The sequence below is a fragment of the Cynara cardunculus genome (genome assembly GCF_001531365.2).
Source record: "Cynara cardunculus var. scolymus isolate 2C chromosome LG 16, CcrdV1, whole genome shotgun sequence".
NCBI lineage: Eukaryota > Viridiplantae > Streptophyta > Magnoliopsida > Asterales > Asteraceae > Cynara > Cynara cardunculus.
This window is the reverse complement of record NC_037543.1, coordinates 4,022,493-4,043,101: the sequence shown is the minus strand read 5'-3', so window position 1 is coordinate 4,043,101 and position 20,609 is coordinate 4,022,493. Positions and strand designations below refer to the sequence as shown.

General features: G+C 36.4%; 1 protein-coding gene across 2 annotated transcripts; it reads right to left on the bottom strand.

Moving 5' to 3' along the window:
* Positions 1-793: 793 nt before the first annotated feature.
* LOC112529346 (phospholipase D zeta 1-like) lies at positions 794-19,877 on the bottom strand. Of its 2 annotated transcripts, none has more exons than XM_025140584.1 (20): positions 19,518-19,877; positions 17,192-17,293; positions 16,961-17,079; positions 16,726-16,883; positions 16,350-16,520; positions 13,265-13,438; positions 11,544-11,786; positions 11,326-11,442; positions 7,836-7,975; positions 7,525-7,674; positions 6,961-7,117; positions 6,355-6,876; positions 5,274-5,384; positions 4,978-5,124; positions 4,702-4,899; positions 3,812-3,913; positions 3,425-3,556; positions 2,297-2,362; positions 2,072-2,133; positions 794-1,642 (listed from the first exon to the last, which is right to left on the bottom strand). In XM_025140584.1, exons 3-20 carry the CDS (start codon positions 16,980-16,982, stop codon positions 1,393-1,395), a joined length of 2,922 nt encoding a protein of 973 aa, XP_024996352.1. In that variant the 5' UTR covers positions 16,983-17,079; positions 17,192-17,293; positions 19,518-19,877; the 3' UTR covers positions 794-1,392. The 2 variants fall into 2 exon arrangements, with proteins under 2 accessions (XP_024996352.1, XP_024996351.1); XM_025140583.1 differs by having other exon boundaries at positions 16,726-16,867.
* Positions 19,878-20,609: the final 732 nt, after the last annotated feature.

Sequence of the window (20,609 nt, the reverse complement as noted above, 5' to 3'; positions counted from 1 at the left end):
TTATATTTTAAATTTTGTATATTTAAAATGAGATTTTTATCCAATATTTGATTATATTTATCTGCAATTAGTTACATGAATTCAAATATGGAGCTTTAATAAGTTGTATTTATGCACAATTTACTTGTCATATTAAATTTTAAGTAATATGCATCAATAAACAGTACTTCGTGCATAAAAAATGGTCTTTAAGAATTTTTGTCAAATGCTTTATAATATAGTATAGATATAGATATGAATAAAATAAAAAATATTCAATATTAGGCTTGAGACGATGATAATAGTTTAATTTGTAGAAAAGAAATTTTTTTATTTGATAACGTTCTCAGCTCTTAACATAGATTGTTGGTAAATGCCAACGAGTGAGTTTTCCCCCTTCGCTTACTGGATAAAATTAACGGTCATTGACATACTCATCGAGTAAAGTAAGTGAAACCTGATAAACGCTTACATGGTAAGAGCCTCCTCCCTTATTTACAAGGTAAGAATCTTGATTCTTGATATGCTCACATGGTAATGTAACACTTGGTTAGTGTTTACCTAGTAAGTGTTAAGTAAACTGTAAACGGTCCCTAACATTCTACCAAAAAGGATGCAATGCCGTTCCCTGAAACGCCCCTACTGTACCGATCTCAAAGCCATACGGTAGTGGCAAATCGCATGGTTCCCAAGCCTCTCACTCTTTAATAAAAGTAATATTACCATCAAGCTCCCTCCTAAAAGTTTTTTGAATACACCACTACCAAACAGTCATATATAGCTAACCAAATAAGTTTATTGAATACACCACTACCAAACAGTCATATATAGCTAACCAAATAAGTTGCGAGTCACATTAAGCTCCTAACAGAAGGGCCCTTATTTATATGAATACAAACACTGTATAATGTATGTTAATTAAAGATGAGAGTTTTGTTGTTGTGTTGTGGTTCAAATTCATAGTAAATTTGAAGTTTTACAAGAGTTGCAACCTGTAGGCTGTGTCCATGGACCAACTTTAATTCAACTCTCTTTGAGATATGTAATAGAGATGTAATTCAAAACCAGCCATCAACCGTAACCCCAAAAGAACCGAACCCCTCTAGCCACTTGAACCCAATTGGATCACCACAGACTGCCAATCACAAGCGAATATGCCCTGGGTGCGACAAAAGGTCACAATCTGGTTTAGTCTTGTGAGCCAACTCGGTTCAGATTGCATGCTGCAACTTGCCAAGAGTAGGTAAGATAGGCAACAGATATTTACAATAACATCAAGTCCCAATAGAATGTAGATTATGGAGAGCACAATGCTTGTGTCTTCGGTTTTTGGTTTTGTGCCAAAAATAGGCATAACCGTGTTGCTGGATGGTATCCCGCATGTATAATATATACTGGATTCATCGGAAGAGATCAGTGAAAAACTTGAGCCGATGCGTAATACTCGCTTTCTTTGAACATGGGTCTTAAATCTTCTTGGCACATAAAATCCGTAGGGAAAGAAACCAGATGCCCCTTCACTGCTTCTAATCTTTCCATAGGTTCCATTCCCTTCACACTTCCATCTTCATAAGATTCAAGATTCTCCGGGGCTACTCCTAGATCGATGGTGGTATGTCCCAGTTTTCCCTTTCTCTCAGCCACGCATTGCCTTAAAGATGCTCTGCACATTCGTTTTCGAAATATGGATATTAACCAACACCAAAACTAAACCAAACCAAACCAAACCTAACCAGGATATCCCACTCGGAAGTAGGGTATGGGGGCGAGATGTACACAGACTTGTCCAGTAACCCGAAGAATAGAGTGGTGGTTTCCTTGAAGACCCCCGGCTTGCAAAAATGCGTTTTCAAAAAGATTTTGAAACACTAAACCAAACCAAACCAAACCAAACGAGCCAGGAATGTTGGAGGTGGGGTCAGCAGGGTGGGATGTAGGCAGACTTGACTTCTACCATTGAAGAGTAGAGCGTCTATTTCCTTGAAGACCCTCGGCATTTGGTGAAACACCGAGTGCTTCAAAAAGTTTAGAAGATGTTGACAAGATTAATCCAAGACCAGGATAACGTAAATAAAGAAAATAAAAGGCGCACCTGGAATGTATAAGATCGTTAGGGAGGCAAGAGAAGACATCTTGGTAGATCATGGTATTTGTCTGTTGATGACAAATTGGATGCATGATGGTTAGGAATGAACATCGAATTAACCAGAATGAGCGAAGGGAATTAATTGGCAGTTCATTTATTTTCAGTTCTTATTTAAATTTTTATTTGTATTTGCATGAACAAAGCTAATATATGGTGAAGATTTGATCTTACCCTTGCAGTTGCCATCCATATATCTTTGTAGGTAGAATCAATCACTGGATCGGCTATTTTACTTATCTGCAAGGTCAAAAATAAGCATCTGATTTAAACCACGATCCGTTTCATATGTCCAGAAATAATCATATATGTGGGGTGGGTAAGGTTCAACTGAACCGTGAGAACCAGTATATACACTATGAATCTCAACGAGTATATGCATTATACTCGATGCATATATAATACCTTTAGTCCTTTACATCGATGAATATACTAATTGACAAACATGTATTTTGATAGTGTATATGCATCAATGCACATATATATATATATATATATGCACATATATATATGCACATATATATATGTGCATATATAAGGGGACCTTCTGTTAAGAACCCACAAAATTGTGATAACCTTGAGAACTAGAGCATCATGTGCTATTTCATATGATTTTTTTATCTAAGACTATAAATTAGAATATTGATTAACATATATTTGTTGCACAATATGTTTGTTTCACAATGTGAACCTTTTTAGCCTGTTTGTGAAACAAAAGTTGCACGTAAAAGAGTTTCACATTGTGAACCGAATACATATGAAGCAAACACATTGTGAAACAAATATAAGTTCATCACAACATTAAATGCTAGCCTTTGATGAAAAAAAATATCATGTAAAACAATACCTTAAGGTAAAGGTTCTCATGGTTATCACAATTATTTATATGTCTCATTTGAATACGCCCTGCATATATATATATATATATATATATATATATATATAGAGAGAGAGAGAGAGAGAGGTTCAGGAGAAAACCACCCCAAAAAAATGAAAAATGGAGGAAACCACTCATCTGGACGATATGCACATATGCATACAAGTAATTAATGTTTTTTGGTTTTTATGCATCGGTGCATACCGGACAAATTGCTCACAAATTACTTGTATACACATGTGTTTACCGTCTAGATGAACGGTTACCATGGTGTTGAACAGTTTTTCATTTTTTGCGGTTTTCCCCTGAACTCGACCCTAGATATATGCATATACTGGTTTCACAGTTCTGAAAATATTTATGGTTCTCATTTTAACTTTCCACTATGTAGGGTTTGAGGGTGATGATGCCAAAGATGAACAAACCTCTGTGCTATGAAGACCAAGGTGTTCAGACCATAGTGAAAGGCGAAGACTCAAGGCAAATTTTCCGGCCTTCCATGGGTTGCCTCCCATGCAAGATTCAACTACTTCCTTATCTTCAATTAGGACTCCAATCTGGGGGAAAGAAAGTCTCGTATCAATCAAAATGTACTTCGAATAAGAAGTTGTGTGAATTTGTGTAGCCAGGATATGAAACATTTTCTGTCGTTAATCTCTATTAGAGCAATACTTTAAATTAAAAGGTAGGTTGATGATTGTTCTTTACAAGAAAAAAGCAACTTCATGGGATATTCAAAAGATATCTCACCATCAGATAAAGAAAATGCCAGAAGACCTTAAAGTTGTGGCAAACAAGGAGGAATAAGTTACCTCAGAATCTCGTAATCCGAGCAAACTCCTGTCATTGATATTAGCAGATCCAACCAAGACTGTGTTGTCATCAACTATCATAACCTTGCTATGCACATACACCTGCAGTAAATAGAAAAGCATTGGGTCGATCAAAAATCTCTAAAAGATGTCTTGCGGACAAAGTTCTGTCCTTTGTATGGGGGTTACGACTCAAGAACAAGTTTGTCAAAGATTAACCAATACCAAGCGGGTATTAGTGAATCTTTTTCAAGTATCTTTAGAGATCTTTGTATTGATTTGTTGACAGTTTAAGAAGACAGAGAGAGATTAGCCCTAGATCTGAGCACTTATTTGCATTTCATAGGCTGGAATAATAAGCATCTGTAATCTTTATTCATTCAACTTCAATTTTGTCCCTCAAAATTGTATGAAACCATCTGTCATCCAAGTATGTCAATATTTATCCTAATGAAAAACACCATCCATGACTGACATCGTGATACTACAAACAATAACACTTGGTTTCCGTAGAAGAATCAAGTCATAATAAAGGTAAACACGAATATTTATCGAGGTAAGGTAACTTTGCAGCAAAGGGTAACCGTGTTCTATTGTGATAAGCGAAAACTAAATTAATCCCTCCGTCCCAAAATAAATGTCCAGAATAAAAAAGTTACACAATTCTAAAAAATGTGTAACTATTACACCTTTTAATTAGCTAACTGACAATTTTACCCTTAATAGTAGAGGGAGTAATGAATTTCTCCTTCTCATAATCAAGGGTAGAATTGGAAAGTTGGTATTCACTTTTGAATGTGGACACTTATTTTGGAACAAACTAAAATAGAAATGTGGACACTTATTTTGGGATGGAGGGAGTAATATAGTAGAAGGTATTTAGAATATACCGGACTGGAGGCGACAAGACCATCATCAGAAAGTCTACCATGAGCCCTGAGACCGTAGAAAGATATGTAGTCGTGAACTCTTGGACCAAGAAGATCAGAGAGATTCTGCAATATAGAATTGTGTCCTCTTGATATTGTTCGATACTGCCAATGCATAATGGCTCTAACAGATGCTGCGCCAACATCATCAAGACCACCCTGTAAAACATTATTCGGTGAAAACCAAAAATGCAGAGCTAAGAGTAAATCTCACTATAAGAAACCAAGTCTACTAACCTGGAAGCCAGGTAAGAGTGGTATAACAATAATGACCCTAAAATACTGTTTTTCCTGATATGCCCTCACAATACGCCTGGATATGGATTCCAACACACGATTTCGGATGATCTCATCTCCAGATAGACCTGAGATGAAGAATTGGTTCTGGGAACAAAATTGTATTCAATAAATCAGCAAACATGAAATGAAAAGCTTAAAGGAATGCAGCGAAAAATGAACACCCAACTGTAGCACCATATGTAAAGGATGTAATTCAGGTAATTTGAGCTCTATGGAATGAGTTTATGATGTACCTCAATGTAGACAAAGTGTTCAGCTTTCTCAATAAGGGAACAGTAAGCTTTGTGAATGCTCTCTTCAACTTGACTTGTCCCAGCAGACCATTGACTGACACTCCTTACAACCTAAAATGGGAAATTCCAGGTCTAAATTAAAAAGCTAACTGAAATTTTTTGTTTCCGAAGAGATCAGATCAACATTCAGTATTTCCAAAAATGATATATAGGCACTTAAAGTACTTCCAGATTGCAAATCCAGGACACATTATGGTACTGAAAAATCTAGGCAATAAACAATCTTACAAGAATAAGAAACAGTATAATTGCATAAACTTCAACCTTTTGGGAGCTAAGAGAATTGCAGTAACAATAGGATAAATCACAACTTATTGTAATCTCTGTATGATATACAGATCATAGATGAGAGAACTTTGAGTAAGCAAGAAAAACCATCAAGAAGAAGTGCATTAGTAACAGTTCATCAGAATAATTTTTGACAACAGAACGTGGGATGTCATTTTACCTCCATCCTAGGTTACTTAGACTTGCAAGGTAATACCTCTAACTTCCTTCCTTACTCACATTTTGCTATCTAGACCTATGTACGATAATCTAGTATAAAACTACGTGTATTCCTCCTTATTATCTATTATTTCGGCTCTCTCCTCATCATTCATTATGAACAGAAAAGAAATGAGCCCGCCAGGATGCCGAAGCACTTGGATTATCCACGACTTGTAATGTATATCTCCACCTCAGGGAGCTCAATAAATCATACAAATCGAAAGCATATGTGGAAACTGAACTAGATTGCTGGGCAATATCCTAAATGGACAAAACTAAATTGCAGATTCACTTGGCTCTGTGTACAGAAAAATCTTTCAGACTGGTCATCTAATACTTTGAAAAGCAAGTTTGCCTAGACCAAAAGTCAATACATAGTCCATAAGAAGTTTCATAACCTATAAGTTACGTTACATGTTGTAAAAATTGAAACAGAAACAGTTCCTCCACAACATATATAGAGACAAAACAAGTAACTATATACTGCAAATAAAAACACAAAGAGCTAACCAAATCAAGAGTGAAAGCTCACCTGACAGCGACATGCAACACGAGGACCAACTTGTCCTGTTTCATCTGCAGAAACAACTAGGTTGCCTCGCTCCTGGGTCTCCCACCATTCTTTATCAGAAGATTTCATGCCAGGACGCATTGCTACATCAGAGGACAATTCTTGCTCAAGATTCAAGGTATCTCGCTCATCCACGAAATCTCTCATTGGCATATCTGGAACTAAAGGTTCAACTTTGGATTTCCGAAAAGAAAAGGAAGTCCTTGAAGGCCTACTTGGCTGACCATGAAAATCATTCAACCCATTCAATTTCAATTGTCCACTGGAAGCATCCAACCCATCAGCCTCTTGAGGGATTAGCAATGGGATGTCTTCAGAAGATCCAGAGGAAGAAGAATCCTTTCTGTTGATTACTTTATGAGTTTCCAGAAACGTCGAATTTACAACCTCTGGTTCTCTATTGTTGCCCATGTAATGTGGGATCACCATGTGCTGCTGGGGCATAAGTAATGGAATAGCTTGCTCATTGGGAGCTTTATTTCTCTGAAAAAGTTATAGCCAGTCAGTCAGCTTACAATGATATTAAACTCTGGCATAAATCTGTCCATTTGAGGCAAAAACAGAAACCTTTGCATAATTCCAACGCTGAACAAAGTGTCGAGCAACATCACGACATGGTGGTCCCCATAAGGCACAATGGACGTCGTGCCATGGCATACGAGGATATTTTTTACGATCAAGCTCATCCTTCATCGTATCTTCCCACGAATTTGGTTCAGATTCCCTGTAACAGTGGAATCAAAATTGAGGCTGCTTGCTATTTGAAAGAGCTTTAACTTCATGAGGCCAGTGAAGGTATTACATGATGGATCTGAGTGGTTCCCTCGTCATGCTTTCATGACATGCTTCAACTCATACTCTTATTCATGCATGACCTATCACATACAATGGAACATTTTTTTCCTTTTCTTGGCAATGGTAAACTACTAAACTTGAATAAGAGTATGACAACCTTAAGCCAATTATATTGTAATTTGTTCATCTAAAGAAACTGAATGATCATGATGCAGACAGTGAAAAATTAAGAAGTGGGAAGAAACATATCATTGATTGCCTATGAAACTTACCAAGAAAATACAGAACACCATAATTACTGAGAGAAACTGCCACAATGGTAAAACAATAACTTACCGGGGGTTATAGTAGTCTTTTCCAGGCCAAAACATAGGAGGATCATCACCCACTTTGTGTTCATATGAGTCGTAACGACCAAAGCAAAGATCAAGTCCACCAATAAAGCAAACCTCGTTATCAACAATGACCAATTTCTCATGGTGGGACCTATGTATTACAAGAAATAAAAGATAAATGGAAATATATGAAATGGTTTTAAACATCATAAGAATCAAGAAACAAATGATAAACGAGAAAACAGAAGGAAAAGCGCTATCAAATGTTGAAACCAAAGTGCAGCCAAGACAGATGCAATGTAGACTGCTTACCATAGATAGACACCACTAGAGAAATGGTCTGGAAAACGAAGAACTCTGACATTCTCATGGATGGCAACCAGCTTTTTCTTACTATATACACTATTAATTTTAAGCGCAAGAGCAAGCTCTTTGTACATGAGGATGTAAATCTGCAGTCAAAGATTTTCCCAACAAAAACATGTTAGGTACTCCATGTCACTGGTAAATACATTGCAGGTAAAAGAATAGTTTTGAAAAACTATGCAAATTAATATAAATAACCAGCATAGAGGCTAGAGCTATCCCTCAGTTTTGTCACTGATCTCTCACATTAATGCTTTCATTAATGAATCAAGAAAGCTCTCAAAAAGAAAAAGAAAACAATTGTATTAACACACAATTTATATCTATTATCAACCTTAAGTACTTTGCATTCTTGCATAGCATGTCGTACGCCAAAATTAATGGGGCTTCAATGGTCATGTAAGCAAAGGTGTTGGATCATCAAGATTTTGGGTATAAACAATCAGAACCAAGTAGAAGAAAAGAACATGTAATATTTATGATATGATAGTTGTAACCACTTTCTTCCAAAACTTGACCCTCATGCTGGAACCTTTGGTGGTAATCAAGTCGGATAGACTTTGTGCTTACTAGAAAATAAGATCAATGTCATGCATGCATTGTAATATCCTAATTAGGAAGCGTGTGGTGAGTATCAAACAAATGCTTTAAGCACAATGTTAGATGGTGTATGGTGTAAGGTGTTAAAAATACCCTAGGTGGTGAAACTCGAAGGAGATAAAAAACGAATGTTTAATCATCGAATAGTAAAAACGAATGCCTCTGGCTATCGATTGAAAGCTAATCAAGTGAGTAAAGAGATGAAAATGTGCATCCGGAGGGTAGCAAAGGAGATGGTCAGAGAAAGAAGGAGCGCTATTAAACTGAAAACATGTAGTGGTGGAACAAGGAGATACAAAAGGTTACTAAGGAGAAAGAGCCTAGATCTCTTATGTGATTGTAAGATTGTACTAAGCAAAAATAAGTGATAACTAGCAAAAGAGAAGCTAAGAACCATAGTATGAGAAGCTATAGGTAAATCATATGATGAGTTGTACAAGAAACTACAAACAGAAGAGATAGAAATGATGTATGAAAGTTTCTAATATAGAGGGAAAGAAGTCAGATTGGAGAACCAGAGATGAGAAGCAAAGACTTATAATCAAATACAATAAGGTCAGAGAATAATGGAGGAGTTATCTCAATAAGTTATACAATGGAATTATGGAAACAGCAAAGAGAGTATACAGAAAATGGATGACCCTTTTCCTTTTACTAATATGATATTTTGTATATAGAATCAGATGGAGGAGAAGGAAACAGTGAAACACTAAAGAAGAATTAAATTTGAAGACACTTTAGAGCATGATAGAATTGGTGGTTCAACCCCTATGTTCCCCTAGGGTATAAGTTCTATCTCGTACTGTTGTGAGAATTTGCATTGAAGACACCACCTCATTCTCTCAGCGGTCATACTCAAACTCCACAATGGACAAAACCTCAACTTTTGAACATCTGTGCACCTTGAGCCTTCTTCCTTTGACTTGAACGGGTTACCTAATCTTTTAGGAGAGTGGAGATCAAATTGATGATTCATCGTTTAAAGACGCAACTAACTTAAAACCACTACAATTTCATATGCCAGCATTCATGTTATCGAGGGTCTCTTCATATTTTTATTATCGGCTCAAGAGACAACAGATGATCAAAACTCTAAATATTAACATGGAATCAGAGCCTAAGATAATCAAATCTCTGACCCCTCTAAGGAGTATCTCCTCTAATAGCAACCATACCACTTCTGTTTTCCAAATTACTTGGCCGTGTGTTATGGACTTAACTCCTATTAGGTTAGTTTTGTCACTTGCATCATATTTTGATAAGGCTGTGGGTATTCTAGCCATGTTATTAGGAGATATTTCACTTCAACTAATACTAATAACAGCGAGTATGATTTTTCATTATCTCCTAACATATAGCGCCTCAAATGCTGGTACCTTCACCCAATATTCCACTACATTTCTTCTTATTGAAAAAAATCCTACACTAGGAAGCGACATGTCAACTAATAATCTGATATTATTCCCAATGCTTCATGGAAGTTTCATTTCATGATTTTCGTGAATATTTGTTCCAAGTTCCAATACTTCATTAGAAACTCAACCATCATAAAGAGCATTTACACTTGTGTCAAACATCGTATGCCTACACTACTCTATCCCATAACTCTTGTGTTCTCCCCTCATATATAGCTATTATGTTCCCAGAAGTGGTGATAGAGGCCCTTCAGCATCCTGGAAAGTGCTTGGTCGGGTTCAAAACTACAAAAGCCTACTACTATGAAGCTCCACACAGGTGGCCCTCGTCGTCTAAAAGTGTCGCAAAAGGCTATTCTCAAGCTTAATGCATTGATTATTCTATTGTGGCTAAGATAGTTAATGTGCATTGATTATGAGGAGATATTAGGGATCAACCAATGTGGTCCGTGGTTGAGGAGTCTTCCAAAGTTTGCTGAGTTTGAAGATCCTATCAAGCAGTTTCCCAAAAAGTTCGATTTGGTCATTCATGCAGGTGCTTCAACAGTTCAATATCTCAAGGGGTGTGACCATGATGATAATTACTCAGTTTTCTATGAGCCTCAACAACACAAACACATTAGTCTAGGTGTTTATGTGAGAGCCATTATGCTCACATGAGAAGACTCTTAGGGTATAACTCAGGAAAATAATTTATTTGGGAAGGCTATGATCATGTTGACATCCTTGGGATTTGGGTGTGACGGTCTCATTCACATAATATTACTTCACCATAAAAAATGTTTGCCGGATCTCTTATCCAAGTGTTGCGTACAAGGATACAAAACCATACTCACCTAGGAGTCGGACTGAAAAACTTTAGTATGAAGACGGAAATTCCTAGATTATCCAGATAAGAACCGAAAATTAGTTGGAAACTCGATTATATTTTACATGTTGTATATTGCATATTTTATGTACTCGATCCGGTTCATGCTTGCACCTTCATATTATTTTTATTGCCTCTGTTAGGTTTTATGATGTAGATGTAATGTCTTTTAGGATTACTTTGATGGTCCAGATTCATCCCTAAAACATACTACTTATACAAAGTTATCCCTCATAGAAAAGTACCAATTCAAAACCTAAATGTGCAAATCGTCCATCTATATCTTATTAAAACCATTATCAGGAACTTCTTAAGCATTACTGCATTACGACACTCAACATAAGAATTAACACAAAGAGAATTATGAATGATCTTGAAAGTCATGCATCAGAATTAATATTGCAAAAGAAAGCCATCCCATCTTCTACCAGACTTGGGATCAAGAAATCTCTATCGTGTAATCTAAATTTACAAGCCAACCCCTAGAGAATTCTCATGTATGGTAAATTTGGATGGATGCAAAGCAATTCTAACTTAAAAAGAAACAGCCTACCTGAACACCTTGCTTGGCTTTTGCCTCCAGCAAAGCATCAAGGCGAGAGGACGCATGCGCTTGAAAAGGACGTCGCAAATACAGTTCTGGACACAGCCACCACCCACAAATAAATATCTGTATGGAACTCATAACCATCCAAGATTATTTTAGATTGAATTATAGTAGACAATCACAAAGAATCAATGTTGATCAAGCTATAGGAACAAGAAACAAACCTCAGATTTTGCCCCTTCAATTGCCAAAGCAATTGCTTCAAATGCTGCTCGACCATCGACAAACCACTGAGCCTGGCTGCCATCATCTGTCAGGCCACGAAGTGGAGCAAATGAACCAAAACGATGAGGATAACACCAACCCTCGGGAGGCCGGAGTCCAGCATCATTAATTGCAGCAACCCAGTCCCTAACTTTAGATTTATTTCTACTTCTTATCGCGATGCTTCGGTTTCCACATGATACCTATTGTCATTTACATGGTCAACAAAACAGTAATTAGTCATCATATAGAGAAAACTAGTATGAACAACAATATCAGATGCCAATGCGACTAGGAGAGACCTATTAAGGGAAAAAGAAGGTAAAATATGAATGATGACGGTTTTCATTTTTAGCCTACCCCAACTAATTTCATATAAAAGGTATGTCATTGTTTCTTCGGTTAATCTTTTGGGTGTGTTTGGTGCGCTGGACAGGGTGGGACAGACAGGACAGAACACAATTGTCCTATGTTTGGTGTGGTCTTATGTGGAACAAAGTAGAACTAACCTGGACAAGGGTGGGACACGGGTGTTCACCCTTACCCCCCTAGAACTAAGTGGAACAAGGTTTTTTTTTTATCAATCCTATAGAATTCAGAAAGTTTTCAAGCAGATGATCCAACATAAACTCTAAACAAAAATTCTAATAGTTGGTTTTATAGAATTACAAATAAGTTAGCACAAAACATGGTTACAAGTTTGCCATGCATATGATGGGTATGCTGCAAGGTCTCAAATATGGAATGCAAGGGGAATCTCTATCAGGTACTTCAGACGCAGATTTTCTTAACACAATGCTACTCTGTTTCTGGATAAACAAAATAATTTTTTTTGTAAGTTAATTGTTCAAGGAAAATTTATATAAAAATGCATTGATTACGTTACCAATAAGAAGTTAGAATATTGGTTGGTGGTCTTTTAAGTCAGTTGGCACTTAACAATGGAACAGTATTGGGATCTAGTCAAATTTGGGGAAGTTATATAGCTTTTAGAAGAAATTGATCAAATAAAAATTTCCACACAAGGTCTAGGTTTTTTACTAACTTCCAGTTTTCAAGAAACCATTGCTACTTCTCCAGAGGGATACTTGTGCAGGGAGCCGTACAGTAACTTTTAATTGAAGTCATATATGTTTGTAGAAATACCACAGGTTAGGGTAGTAATACAAATTGTCTAGTCAAAGACCTTCCAGCCTAGTGGTAAAGGCTTGGGCATGGCATAGTCATGAACCCAAGTTCGAGCCCTGGGAGGGGAGTGTTGGCGACATTTAAGTGGGGCCATGTTTAGCCTCCAAATTTTCCGGGGATTAGTCGGGATTTGGCCCGGACACCCTTACAAAAAAAAATATACAAATTGTCTACTTAACACAAATTTTGTAGCTCATATACCTCCAATTAAATATCATGTGCTATTTCTGAAGGCTCGAAACTATTTGGGAAAAAAAATAGCATAGTTGGAGGAAGACTGAAGACAAACAAGACATGATTTGAGAAAGAAGCACAAACAAGCAACTTCAAACTAATTGTCAACACGGTATACTTTAAGCAACTAAGGTAGCGACATGTGAACAAGAAAACAGTTTCCTAATAGAAGACATCTACTCAGTAGTACAAGAAAATATAATTCATCTATCTATTAGATACCGTGCTAATGCATATTAACAAGTCCTGCTACACTTACCATAAACGAATGTCGTAAGGGATTATGCTCGTTGATTTCTTTCGCTAATGATACTCGACCTTCTCCATTCCCATCTGACGAAGGTAGAACATCAAACACAATGATGTCTAATGGCTCAGCATCAAATGGATCTTTTAGCAGGGCAAGGAATCCAGGTTTCAGTACAGCCCATACCTGCATACAATTTGGAACAGCATGAAGATGAAGGCAGAGACTTATCACCATGATCGGATAATCCATAAACTACTAAACTAGAAGAGGTCTTGCTGCCAAAATTTATAACCAGCTTTAAATACATCAATTGTAGCTAAAACAGACAAAAACACAATAAAGGTAAAGGCATCAATTGAAGTATATGCAATATCAGGGGAGAAATATCTAGAGGAAAAAATAATTATCATCCCAAAGGAATTAAACATAGGCAAATCTGCAAAATCATGGTTTGACTTGAACTGGAAACAGATCGGGAGGAAACAAACAATGGAACTGCCACTTGATTGTTGCATAGTCTACAATGTAATAGGCAGTGATCACATGATATGGCTGTTAATGTCATTGGAACTCCTAGGATCTGAACTATATTACGCTTCCAGAAATGCAAAATGTCTGGCTCAAAAGCTAGGTTCTTAAATACAAAATAAGTTATGGTATTTATGCAAATAAGAAGTGATTTGATGCCAAACTCGATAATCTGGAGCAGAAGTGACCTACGTATTGGAAGAGAGGTCCGAGATTTTTTTTCTTGAGGCTAGTAATCACTAGTCTACTGTTTGTGGCGATATTGGTACCAACTGTATCTGGTAATAGTCAGGTCACACACTATTACTACCACCAATCACAAGTCGTACTCTGCTGTTGCAGCACCATTATACCAAACAATCATCCACAAGTGCTTCCAAGGGAAAATTTGGGTTTAAAAGTTTAATTGGTGCTTCAAACATATTGGTTTTATTATTGTTCTAGAGAGAAAGAACATATTTTTTGTTTATTTTTTCTTCTCTTAAAGCAATCAGAGATTAACCAAAGAAAGCATAAACATCCATAATTTTTTCATGTTTGAGGAACTAAAAGCTAACAAGACAAAGTGAACAGAAACCATCAGATCAAAACCATAACCACCATGACAAAACCAAACTGTTTAATTATATTAATTCAGTTCCACCCTAGAAGCTGATTACTACAGCTGCAACCAACCAAGACCATGCACAACCTTATTTTAGTGTAACAAGCTACTCCTAAAATCCAACCACTTGCAATTGGTCACTAAACGGTTCATGCACAAGCTTAATTTAGTGTAAAAAGACCCTCCAACCAATTCTCATCCCTCTTTTTTGTGTCCTTAAACAAACCGACGCAGCCTGCACCTAAGTAGGAGGAACACTTGCTTCTTCCTCAAAAATACGTTATTGAATCATGATCATAGATATTCTACAATCTTTGCAGCAAACCATAATTTTTCTACAAATAGTGTGTCCATAATTAAACTTCTCCGCAAGTGTATGCAACACCAATGTTCTAAAACCAGTGTGATTCTGTCTGAAATAATAATTAAAGAATCAGTATCTATGATCATTTGATATTTTTTGGTATGGAGCCAACCCACCTGTTACAGCAAATTGGGGTATATCGCAGATAATATATGACCAGGTGCATTATATAAGTAAAGAAAGTGTTTATTGACATAACCTATAACCCTAGCCATCAAAATATACAGTTTTTTGGTGGAGGGTGGTTATTTAGAAGGGTAAAAGATGTGGAGAAAAGGAGAGAATGGTTAAGGTGATATGGACAGAACTTGGGCAGAGAAACTGAGAAACTAAATGATATGTCGCAAAACAACACACCAGATGAACACTAGGATATCAATAAATTCACATCCTGGATAAAGGCTCCAAAAGCAAAGTTAATTCACTCAACAAAGATAACCTATTTTTATAAGAAATCCCAAGCTATCAAATGATTAAGTCCTTAGTTTACATCCCTTGTAAAGAGATGAAAGTGCTAATCTAGACTAAAAAACAAAAAAGAACTAGTAAAAGACTAAAATTTTGTCCTTGCTAACTAATAAATGAATACACAAACTAATTATCCTGAATCCGAATTATTATTAAAACCCTAGGTACAACAATTCTGGCAAACTGAACATTAAATAAAACCCATTAAAAACCTTTCTAATAGAATTGCTTGTGTCACGGAAGAGTAAGAAACAAGTTGCTCCTCTCTGAGTATAGGGCAGACATGTACAACATGTGAGTTACCTTAGATTAGACATTTGGTTCAGGAGTTACGGTATCTCCCATCTGGTTGGTCAGACAAGCATTTTGACGATGAGGTCACTATGCATATTTATAATAATCATATTTTTCCTGAGCATATCAAAGATTTCTTAGATTGTCATTTTGTAGGTTAAAAAAGAGCAACCACTAATTCTCATGAAGCTCCTAAGATTATGCTAGTTAGGGACTGTATCTTCTTAAAACCCCTCAGGACGCCCCAATTGATCCTACCTGTAGCAAGTTAGCACATTCAGTGATCATGTTCCAACTTGAGGAGGAGGTTTGATATAAAGCATCTCCATTCAAGTATTTATGTTTTATAGTTTAGTCTCTGTCAGTCAACCCACCATGTACGGTATTTATCATATCTTTCTCTTGATAATTACATCTTTTATTTGGTCCCTGTTGATCTATCCTCACAGTAAAGGTGTGGGTGTGATCCATATGTGTGAGGTCCTGATTCCGAAGCCAGGCACCGCCCCTCTGTGGCTCTGCCAATGGGATGTATGCACGATTACCTCCCCCATGAATCATGATGACCGTGGGAACGGTGCTGTGGGGGCGCTCCAGAGGGTGGCGAATACCAGTTTTTTGTTTCCCTTCATTTTACAGGAGTAAACACGTATAGTCACTTCTAATCACATGATGGGATGTATTAGAGTTTAAGGAGCAAATTATGACCCTTGTTTTATACTGCCTAAGCAGCAGAGGCAGATATATGGATACAACCTCCAAAATCATTAATCAGATACTCATACATGCAGAGAAAGAGCATTTGGACTATAAATTTTAATACAAGGCAGTGATACCTTTTGCCAACTGTCATTACAGCAATTGAACCAGTTACAAGTGCAACATTTTCTGTCATCATCACTGTTTGGAATCTTTGCTAAATGCTTCACCAATACATATTCTTCTTTTAGCTTGGAGCCATACTCTGGACAAAAGGATAACTTAGAAGCCCCCATAAACTTGCAAACCTGCATTGAAGAACATTCATGTGTATCACTTATTGTAAGAAGGGGGTGAGGCAATATTCCACAATCAAGTAGGAAATTTATTCTGCCCAATAATTTTAAACAAGCATAAAGACAAATATATCAAATAGTTTAAAGAAAGCTGGTCAATCAAAATTAGATATGTGTAAAAAATCTGAAGATGACTTGAACTAGATTACAAATGTACCTCTCTCGAATTCACAATGTCCAGATTCCCAAGAAAATGATTCAAGTATTCCTGCATTGCTGTCTTTGCTTGATCTGACATGGAATGTTGCCTTCCAAGTGCTGGGCGTATCATTGGCAGGGCTGCACTTGATGGAACATCTCTGAACAAAAAATCACCTGTAAGAATTATGATCATTATGGCAATGAACCAATATTCCCACCGATCCTTATAAAGTTAGATACTTAGTAATCACCTGGTTTTAACACTTCCCTCATTATTTGATGTCATCACATTATCATCAGGTTCATCGTCATCGTCATGCACAACTGCTGGGTGGTCCCCTATTCCTAGGCTTTGAAGCCATTCTTTAACCTTCAAAAGAAAGATTGTCAGTCATGACAAATCAATTGTCAAGACTTGGAAGTGATGGAAAAACAAATAAGAATGGCCAGATATAACTAAGATGACTAGAAGATAGACAAACCTGCTCTTGTTTCTCATTAATTTCCTCAATAATGGCCCGTTTCTTCAATGCAAAATGTAGATAAAATACATGTGAAGCTTTCTTCACTAATTGCCACCTGAACTGCAACCCAAAGTACACAAACAGAGTATATAAAAAAACGTGAATTGGGAAATGAACTTGTATGCCTGTAACGGAAGAGCATTTGAGAGAGAGATTTTTCTGGTCCCAAACCTTGGCCATACTTTGAAACATCAAGTGATAGGACTGATCAGCATCTGGAAGTTAATTGCAATTTATGCTAAATCAATTTTATCTTACGGACTACCAAATTGAAGTGATTGACTACACGCTCAGCAAGTGGCGATTATACCATCCATCACCTGTCTTTCCTAGTAAACTAATAAGATACTAAACCAGTGAGCCATAGTGCTACCATATATCACCCCAGCAATATGGCGTTGTAACATAATAGTAAAAAGAAAACTAAAAACACTACTTCCTTGGAATCAGTTGAGGAAAATGTATCAGTGGGGAAAGAAGTATGAAAAGTGATGTATGCACTTCATATATAATACATGTCTTCTACTTGACCTACAAGGGATTTACGATAATTTTATTACCAAAAACTAAATGATAAAGGACCGTCTTGTCCACCCTCCTGTGACTGACCTTGTCTTTATCCAAAGTAGTAAAAGTTAACCTACCTAAGGATCATCGGCCCAGCGGTACCTGGGTTACAGCCTTACAGGTATGCCCAGCTCCCAGGAAGTCAAGAGTTCAAACCTCACCCAAAGGTGAGTGTGCGTGAGTATTTGCCGCCTATAGATATCATATACTTTTAAAAAAGTTAACCTTCTAAAAGCAGCTAACTGATAAGAAGAACATATTGAAGTCCATTGGCAAAGGATAGAGAGACTACCACTCCGTGAACTTGATTTACTCCAATAAAGAAGCATGAATTAAATAATGTACATGAAGGAGGGATGGAAAACAGAACAAAGGAAAAACTACCTAACGACCTGGCACCATATATTGAGTGAAGATGAAAAGGACAGGAGATAGGTACCCTACCTAATGACCTGGCACTACACTTGTCCTCAATGTACAAGTAAGAAAACTATGTAGGAAGTAAAAAACGAATGCACATATTTATGAAGGTGTAACACTAATCAGTCAGGAACTTTTTACAACAAAAAAATCTCTGCAACCAGCTAAAAGAAACGCTCAATCAGCCTTTCTAAACTCCAGCAATAACATCTGTGAAATTGTGCAATGTTTCGTTTAGTAAAACCGCCCAGATACTCTATACTTTTTCACATTGCTCAATCTCTGCAGCTAATACAGAAACTTTGGAATGAAAGTAAATCCCATGGAATTGAAAAAGTCCCAGAGAGATAAAGTTTTTCATGTAAAACCCAAGTTGTATGGCTTTTTGTTTCAGTCCAAAATCGACCATGGACAGAATTAAGGTATACATTAGCAACCACCTTCAATCGGTACTCTTAAAAAAAAGAGCAACAAAGAAAATAAAACAGTAAGGAATTGCTATAACTTGAAGAAGCTTTAGCTTCGCATCAAACCAAGGCAACATTCTACCTCAGGTATACGACAGTAAAACTCCTTTGATATTTCAAGAACTACCATACAAATTACCAAACAGAAAATTCCACAACCCATATCTACTTGCTCACAGAAACTTTTAAAAGCATGACAATGCAGATCTCTTACCAAAGCAAAAAAAATCATGCTTTACAACCTCCTCATCATCCCCACCTCCATCACTAAGCAACTTCTATCAAACTTTTTACACTTATTTTATTTTTACATTCATTCAGCAAAGAGTTGTTACCCAATTGTTTAATTAGTCTTTAACATCTTACCATGGTTCAACTCCCGATCTTCCTTTTTAGTTGTGAAAGTGGTGGCACATGCTTGCAATGGCAATTTTCCTACGTTAAATAGAACAAAAAAAGCACTAGCTTATTTTAAAAAACTGATCAAGAACACTTGTTGGCAGTTTCTGTTCGTTCAACAAAGTGCTGCTATGTAACCGTCGGTATTCTAATTTGGATCTTGCTTTAACTTGTTTGTTGGACAAAGTGTTTGATCAAACAGAAAATCGATACAGGCTCATATTTAATTAAAATTATCCAAAACTATATCAAACCCAATAACAATTAGAGCAATTAAGAACTGTTAAACATAGTTTATATCAATTCCACTAAATCTCGTCTTGAAAAGGCAACAACATAAATGTTCAACGAATTTCGATCAATTACCAGTTAAACTAAACTGCATACATGATAATTACCGTTAAAAAGCTACAATAACAAAAAAAAAATACCTGTTTGTACTGGAAGTCAATAGTGTAAGAAAGAAGCATGGGGCTAATATCACCGGCGTCGGGACGAGATACTTGTACAATTGTGGCCTTGGGCAACTCATCGAAAATTCGAGTTGCCTCAGGCGGGTTTTGCTGAAAGGAGAAAAAGGATGACAACCTCGACGGCTCCGATTGCATTTGGACGTAATGGGATCCACTCCCTCCGCTGGGCATCAACTGCTCCGATGCCATTTGATTACTCAATTCCGATCAAAACAATATAATAGTTATGAACTACACTTCTGTACATGTATAGATTTATGGTTACGTATAAGTATCAAACTGTTCCTTCCTCTAGATCGAGAAAAGGAAGATGAAAATGGTGAATTTGCTTTGATTTTTTCAAATGAGAGAGAGGTAGGTGGTGTAAATTAGCATATCTGCGAACTCCAGTTTCGGGATTTGGATGTATGGACCAAATACTATGAATTGGGTGGGCAAATATGTGGGTCGGGTCGGGTCGGAAATTACTTTTTCTTTTTCTTTTTAATATTTTATTTTTATATTACGTTTAATGACTGTTTTACGGTTGTTGAATGATTTGGTACAGAATAATTAAAATAAATTATTAATTAATATTTTATTAAAATAGTTTATTATAATTTTTTTATTTATAGAATATCAAAATCATAACTTTAATGTAATTTACAAAAACCTATTTAAGAATTTGATTAAAAATAAAAGTTATTAGTAATATATGATAAAAATTAATAAAAAACAATACTTAATATTAATATTAATATTTATAAATAATTAAGTATTAATTTGGAGTAATGTTTCAATAAACTAGGTTATGGGCTACCTTATGTAGTTATGTCCGAGGTTCTAAATGATGTGAGTCGCGGCATGGCGATGAGGTCAAATCGTGAGTCTTATGAGTTACAGCAACGCCACGATGTTCTTCTAGATGTGCCATAAGACGACATATATCTATATACTATAAGGGTACTCGTGCAATGCATCGAGATACATCTTGATTTTAGTGTTTCGTTTTGTTTCTTTTATATGTAGATATATTACGGTTTTATGTAATTTTGAGACGATAATGTTTTT